Source organism: Porites lutea, chromosome 2 (genome assembly GCF_958299795.1).
Source record: "Porites lutea chromosome 2, jaPorLute2.1, whole genome shotgun sequence".
In the NCBI taxonomy this organism is placed as follows: Eukaryota; Metazoa; Cnidaria; class Anthozoa; order Scleractinia; family Poritidae; genus Porites; species Porites lutea.
Window position 1 is genome coordinate 34,701,614 of NC_133202.1, and position 7,965 is coordinate 34,709,578.

Here is a 7,965-nt window from a genome sequence, read left to right on the forward strand (position 1 = left end):
AAATACACCATTAATTTATTAGCAGGGTGCAATGTCTACATTTTCTGTTAGCCCATAATTGTAAGAATGAAAAGAGACAGCTAGTGCACTGGTAAACCAGTGTCCATAAAGTGGGGTTGATGAACAAGGAGAGTTTGATTAATGGGACACAGAAGTGTCCTTTGTCCGTATTAAACAGTGCCCATATCAAGCAAGGTAATTTTTCTGAAAATATTTATATGAGATTTTTGTCAGGACAAACAAAACTGTCTGTTGTATACAGGTGTCTGTAGAGTGGGATTTGACTGAAGGTTTTATGGGAATTTACGAACAGGTAATCACTGCAGCCATTATAAGGATTTTCATTTCCTTGTTTTTTTTTTTTTTTTTTTAGGATTTTCATTTCCAGTGACTTCTATATGGGGTTTGTTTCATATTCCAGTTTCTTTTCACAGAAAATATAATAAAATTTAAAGTGATTTTTGTACATCAAGAAGTTAGGTGCAATTTAGCATATTTTTTTGTCCACTCTCTCGCAACTGTGTTAAAGCCTTCTCTGTCACTTTCACAGAACCTGGCAATTTTAGGTTCCATAGATATCTGGCAGTATGGGTCTGTCAGTAGTGATCGAATGCTAACCAACACCTTTGGTATCGTCAGTGCTAAACTCCAGTTGTGTCTTAGCGCATCTATACCAATATCTCCATGGTAACTCACATTGGGATGGAAAATTCTTGTTATGAATTTGGCAATTGGTGGTCTCATGGGATAACTCTTTGGAATTTCCAAATGGAGAAAGAATAGGCCCTCTTCATATGGGCAATCAGGAGGTCCCTTGATTGAGGCCTGCCAATATGAGAGAGTACTGTCTAGGGGACGTGCCCTGATACCCTCAGGGGGATCTGTAAGCATTCCCTTGAGTTCGCTTTTCAATCGTTTGTTCCGCCATGAGTTAACGATATCATCTTCAGGGGAGTGCTGCAAAGGAATTTTGAGATTTACTGATAATTTTGTTTACAGAAAAGGGCTTTTAATATATTGTTTCCTTGTACAATACAAGTATTATCATAATGATAACAAAATTCTCAAAATCGGATTGGCTATCAGCTCCCCTGGTTTCAGCCTTAATAGCACTCCCCACAATGTAATGCATCATGCAATACTCATCATGCCATAGTAATAAATTGGACAGATGGCACACACACTTGAATGCTTTTTTTTTTTCACTTGTAGTCTGTTTATCAGAGCCCGAAATCTGTTTACATCACTTACTTGAACACAACCTTGTTCAAAGCACCTCCTGCATGTAACACCTTGTAACCTGAGGAAAATGGAAATATAAGGCTCTCAAAAATTCCATACACTAATCCCTTTTTTACCCAATCTGTTCTCAAGCAAATTTGCCTTTTTAGAAATTATGCAAACACATGCACATGGATGCATGCGCATAGGACGACATTTGAAAGAAACAGTTCTATGGGGTACCATCACCTGGTCTGAAATGGGAAAACAAAACACACAAGCTGAAAAGGTCTGTTGTCCTCTTTCAGGACCACACTCCTGATGATCATACAGTAAAATTCTGAAAATAAGCCCCGGGACTTACATTTTTCAAAGGCCCTTTTTGAAGTGCTTATTTTTGGAGGGGCTTATCTACGGAGGGAAATTTGCCTTTCAAAATCGTGAAAATAAGTGGATGCAATTAAGTGACAAAAAAATCAAATCAGTACAGCCTTGCACGAGGCCCTGCCAGGGGGGGGGGGGGGGGAGGCCCATGTCGCCCATCTAAATTTTACAACATCTTGTGTCGGTGTTTATAAATGCTTGTCGCTTATTGTCGGCTTTGCCATCACTGTCGCAATTTGGCCGAGGGACGTTGTCTCTTGTCGCAATTTCATTTTACGTGCTGTCGCTACTTTTTGGGCCATGTCGCTTGTCGGAATTTACCCTGGCAGGGCCTCTTGCACTTGCACATGTAAATGGATACCATGTCCAACCCAGGTAATGGGCAGGCAAGTCCCTACTTCCACCAACATGAGCTTTGTCAGAGAACTAAAAAAAAACGTCCTTGCAAGCCATTTCAAGTCCTGGCCAAACAAATGGCACTAGCTGTAAACATCCAAAATGAAGCTTCATTTATCAAGAAATTCACGTTCAGGACTTTCCCAAAGATTTCAAGTCTCTGAGTAAAATACAAGGAGTACTAGGTGGAAAATCAAACCTGATTTGCTAAGATTGATTTTCCCTCTATTTTCAAAGGAAAGAAGCTGGGGAAATCTCCACCACCTGGCCCTCAATAACAGACATCCATTTGTCAAAACCACAGACATTAAAAAAATCCTCACATTTTTATGTAGAGATTCTGCCAGCTTGTGCTGGGCTTGTTGGCAGGCTGAACCAAACTTGGCCATCTGGTCAGCACATGCTTTTTCCACTGATCTTGTTCACCCGCGAGTTGATGCCACCACTGACAAACCTGCCCCACCATGCAGAGAGAAATGTCATCCAGAAAGGAAAATATTATAAGAAGAACTGCAACACAACAAGAAATAAGATTAAGACAATGATTATGGTGGTGTGGCAGAATGTTCCAGACTTTGATGATTCTTATTTTTTTATTGAAGTTCTGACCAGGTTGGTTAGTTATGAGAACTTTTAAATGAAAAGACCAGCCAGGGATTTAAAAAATGGTTGCAGCCTTGCAAGGTTGGCGAAGCCAGTCGTTAATTAGCCCTCTGCCCCCGCCCATTTTTTTTTCTGGCAAAAAAATAATAATAAAGACTAGGAGGAGAGTGTCCTTGGCCTCTTGAGTCCCAGTCACTAATCAGCCTGCCTCCAGTTGAAAAAATGTTCTTCCATCCCTGTCTTGTACCATTAGTTGTCTGTAATGAGAATTTCATGCAGAGCACAGTTGAAAAGGGAGTTTTACAATGCTGATCCTAACTAGAGCTGGTATTGAGAGGGGGTCCCAGGAAAAGCATCAACTGTAACTTCAGGTGAATCTTTGTTTACACTTTTGGCCTGTTTACACTTTTGGCCTCATTAACATATATACTTGTCAATATCTGATGAAGCTAATAAAATAAATTCTCTGAATATTGAAATAACAATATTTTCGGTTGTCTCTAAAAATTTGACTCCGATACACCAAAAAATTAATGGTGTCGCAGAGAATCTCTTTGAAAAACTGGAAATTAATTATTACAAAGAATGTATGGCTCATTAACTATTTTGCGACCCAACAATTTTACAGTTTTAGATAGCTGATACTTTACTGCACTATACCTGAATAAAGAAGAACCCAGATGCCTGCATACAAAAAACCCCTGGCCTGGCAGGCCTGATATGCGCAGCACTTGTTTCATATTGGGCGAAACAACTTAAGATATTAGTGAATTTACACAACAACTAGTCTTCTCCACTAAGGGCCTCTCATCCCCTATCCAAATGGTAGGGTCCCATCCTCTCTGTACCTTTACACTGTTTCTCACCCATGAACGTTTGCCCACATACAAATTTACGGGTGCATGCCAGAATATTTAATTAGCCTGTCTGGTTATTTCATCAAGTATGAGGTCAGGATTGCTCGACATTAATCTGGCAGCCGATCAGAACATGGGATTCACTTTGCCCACTCGTTGGGTCAGCCCTGTAATAATTGATTGAAGTCACACAACTGGGAACTTGAAATTTTTTCAACTGAACTCACTTTCTGGTGGCAGTGTCTCAAACAAGTCCTCTTCAACTAAACGTAGCTCATTTGCGAGCCGCTGTGCTACAAGATCTGGAGCTCGAACCCGTTCATAAAGTGATAAATAAGGAAGCTTGTGTCCTGGTACAACAGCTGACTCGCTGTTGGTTGAATTTCTTTGCAACTCCGATGTCTTTTCGTTTTCACTTTCGCATCCGCTGTCCTCTGTTTTTAAAGCCACAACTCCAGAAATTATATTCAATTCACAGCTTTCAGATGCTAACAAATTCGACGAAGAATCTTCCGTTACCAAATTCACACTTTCTAGTTTTCTTTCATGAAGAAGCAACACGTTTGGATACAGGAAGTCGTGACACAACGCACAATAAGGTCCGAATTCCGGGCTATCGTGCTCTAGTTCACACAAAAAACATTTTTCATAAGAGTGCTCAAAGTAAGGAGTTATTTTGCAAGCCTTAATAACTTCGTTTTGTTGAGGTTTTGGCTGTTGATCGTCAGCAGACGAAATTTGTTCAACCTCGACCATGTCCTCCGCCATATTGTTTTGAATGAAATGGGAATGGAATAGGGGAAATTAAGGGGAGAATGGGAAGAGAAAGGGAATGGAAACTTCTATCGAAGACAGTGGCAAAACCTGCGACTACATCACCTAAAAAACTTAATTGGGCGCAATATCAATAGGAGATTTGTGTAGTGACCTGTGGCCCATTCGTTTCTCGAAAGTCCCGATAACTTTTCAATCCCGAAATTAAATTGAAGATTCACATCAAAATCTAAAAGCGCGGATTCTAGCTGACAAACTAGTCCATTTTGTTTTGTTAACTGATAGCTTTATCATGTTGATCTGCAAAACTATTGAAACCTCTATCTTGAATGTAAACAACAACAGCTCTCCGGGCCCGTTAATTATCGGGGCTTTCGACAAACGGCCCCCAGGCCCTTTATATGAACAGGTGATTCCTGGGTGTGGCATAGGGGCAACCCCTTTCAAATACAGTATTATACACTTTCATGGGGAATTCTAGGTAAGTTTAAGCATGCCAACGAGGGTTGAGAAATGAAAAAGGTTTGTGTTCTTATAAATAACCGGGAGACAGAAAAGACTACTTGTATGTAAACAAAACGTCTTGTCCAGGAGCCTGTCTATCATAGGTGCCTGCATGTATGGATCATAATATTGTAGCCTGCCATGAAACTCTCTGTAGCTCTGTACTTAGACTTCCCAGCCCGTGTTTGGGAAACTCACAGCAATTAGGTGATATCGGGAAAATGTTGATTCTTTTAAAACAGAGTTTTTAATTTTTAGTGTAAAATTCCCTTACATGACATTCACTGTATCAATACAAGGTCATAAGTATTACAGTTGAGCACATGATTACACAAGAGGTTTCTCTTGTTTATCTTCTAGCTTCTCTTCACTACTTCTAAAGGGTATATTTTTTAACTGATTTTGTTTTTGGTCAAAGGCTAGTACCTGTTAAAGGGACAATTTGGTCCAAAACAGCCAAATTCCCTAAATGATAAGGATGATAATTTTGTAAGGGATGCAGATCTTGTGAAGTTTGGGCACCCCTTGGCCAAGTATCGGTCGACACTATTGGTGGATATACTTGGTCGGTCGACATGTCGGCCAACACTCAGTTGACTAACAGTCAAGATGTCACCGGACATGTTGGTCAACATGTTAGCCGATATGTCGACTGAGAGTCAGTGGACATATCAATCAATAGGCCACCCACATTCCGCCAATACTTTGATGATACTTGGTTGACTCTTCTTCTAGAGTTACATTTCCTGCATGTGTCCTCAAATTTTTGTTGTTTCCATTGACAAGGCATTGATCTGTCTAATGTTAAAAAACTGTCTGCTCAATTTTTTCTTCAAACATTCCTCCGCATGTCATGCATGCTGCACCAAAAAATTTGCACTCTTACTTGATTGAGGAGGCACAGATCAAGTTCGAGAGGATATGGACTGATTTGTGGTCAGACTTCTTAAGTGGGTGGCTTTGTTGAACATTCTCTGACCTACTGTCTGTTCTTACATTTTAGTTCTGAAATTATGTTGTATGATGGTCAATTGCAACCAATATTCCACCAACAGTCGACCGATATTCTGCTAACATTTGACACTTGCCATATCATAGGTATTCCGACCTAGTATCGACTGATACCTGATCATGTAGACTGACACTCAACTGAGTGTTAGTCTACATGTCGATCAATATATCGGCTGATAAGTGGGTCGACACGACGACCAAGTATAGTGTTGACCAATGACCGATAATTGGTTGAGGGTTCCCAAATTACACAAGATCCTAGATTCCTCCTATAGAGTGTTTTCAATCACATGGCCAGCATCTATGCAAATTTATTGGAACAAAAGAAAGTGTTTGCATAAGAAAAGAGTTCAAATCCCACAGGACCTGTTTGGGACACCAACATGGCCGCCATTTCATTGTTTTGGAACACCAATATGGCTGCCATGACGTCATGTGAAAACACTCTATAAAGTGCGTTGAATAAGGCCCTTGGTGACTCTTGAACTAATGTCAAACTCTAGAAAGAAAGGACATCTTTTAAGAGTGATCTTCAAGAATATCAAAAATCTCTTAATTAGGGCTTATATCCTAGCCTGACAAAACAGCTGACATTTTGCGACGCCACCACTGGCTTCACCGCCAAATGACCTTTGACAAACGAGCACAGAAACACCATTGATACTGATGACATGTCACTACCTAGAACTGGGTAGTGCCTCTGACTGGTTGAAGCAAATTTCCCACTGGCACTACCAGTCAGAAACACCACCCAGATCTTGGTAGTGGAGCGTCATCAGTATTGAATTTCTGCGCTCGTTACTCAGATTAATTTTCATTCGCAGGGAAACCAGTGGTGACATCACAAAATGTAGGCTGTTTTCTCAGGCTACTTATTTCCAGGAACCTCTTCATTTGTATTATTTTAACAGACGTCAATATTCACAATTAAAATGTCTATGTGGTCCATTGACCATTGAAACTACTTGGAGGACACCTATGGAACCTCTGCAACTGTACACTTAATTAATAGAAGTACCGGTATTATAGATGCTGAAAGATCAGAATACCATAATGTTCCGAAAGTAACGACCCTCGTTACTTTCAGATTTAGCCCCCTTCTGCTATCGCTACTTTTGGAGGCTTGCTTCATTCAGGGGGTTGTCAGTTTGGATAGCTAAAACATGTACTCCAACCTGGCACTTCAATATATAAAATCACAAAATTAATGTGAAAGGAATACTTTTTGAAAAAAGGTAATATATATCCTGTACTTTAAGAGTTATGAATAGAAATGTAAAATAATCATTATTAATAAACCTCAGATCAGTGTGGCATTTGTTCAGGATATGTATCATATCTGTTATTTTTTGCAAAAAGAGAAATTAGTTTTTAGGTCTCTACTTTCGGAGTGTCATTATTTTTTGGGGGGATTGCTACTTTCGGGATTTGCTAACACCTGTGACATTTTATCACTCCCTGCGGAGGTTTGCTACTTTTGAGGGTCATTACTTTCGGAACTTTACAGTAATCCAAATAATGTGTAAAACCATTATACAAAAATATATTGGAATCCTACAAGCACTTAACAACAACAGTTGTAAATTAAAATAATGTCCATTATCAAAGATGCTTATCTTCTGAACAAAACTAAGTCTGAACTTTAAATAAGGCTGTTGCATACGAATAAAGTGCTGGTCAAGTGGTCACAACATTTTTTAAAAGAATGCCACAAGATGTGACTGTGTCAGCTTGTTAGTCACAACATTACCTCAACAGACACAAATAATGTTTGCAAAGGAAAACTAGTTACACTTTGCATGAGGGAGAACATCACTGAATTTTGTTTGACAACAAATCAAACAATGTCAACATTATTTTACAGCAAAAAAATCAGTTAATTAAGAAAAAAAGTACTGTTGTGACAACAAGCTTTTAACTATTGCAACATATACTGCAGGTTAGTGTAAAAAACTATTTGCTCACTTTGATGGTTGTGAACTTGTAAATATTCTGTTGTTTTCAACACAGATTTTTCAAAAAATAAGAAAAATAATTGTAATATGCAGTCCTATTATACTGCTGCAACAACTAGGGAACCATTACAGGGCTGTCAACCCCCCATGTCATGGTTCCTTCTGTGAGTACCGGAGCACAGATTACGTAATACAATAGTAATAAAAGACAGAAAACAAAACAACTCCAAATAAAGACTAATCCCAAGTGACCAAAAATA

The 7,965-nt window shown here is 39.2% G+C and overlaps 1 protein-coding gene across 1 annotated transcript; it reads right to left on the reverse strand.

Moving 5' to 3' along the window:
• Nucleotides 1–352: 352 nt before the first annotated feature.
• On the reverse strand, nucleotides 353–4,301 carry LOC140928448 (uncharacterized). Its single transcript, XM_073378201.1, has 4 exons — nucleotides 3,689–4,301; nucleotides 2,325–2,511; nucleotides 1,252–1,300; nucleotides 353–957 (listed from the first exon to the last, which is right to left on the reverse strand). Exons 1-4 carry the CDS (start codon nucleotides 4,227–4,229, stop codon nucleotides 469–471), a joined length of 1,266 nt encoding a protein of 421 aa, XP_073234302.1. The 5' UTR covers nucleotides 4,230–4,301; the 3' UTR covers nucleotides 353–468.
• Between the last annotated feature and the right edge of the window lie 3,664 nt (nucleotides 4,302–7,965).

Bases quoted from the DNA above. Each gene is read 5' to 3' on its own strand.
- LOC140928448 (XM_073378201.1), bottom strand. From the start codon at position 4,229: ATGGCGGAGGACATGGTCGAGGTTGAACAAATTTCGTCTGCTGACGAT. The intron at 2,512-3,688 runs GTGAGTTCAGTT...GTTGTGTTGCAG, and splicing joins TGAGACACTGCCACCAGAAA to TTCTTCTTATAATATTTTCC. The intron at 1,301-2,324 runs GTGAGGATTTTT...CATTTTCCTCAG, and splicing joins CAGAATCTCTACATAAAAAT to GTTACAAGGTGTTACATGCA.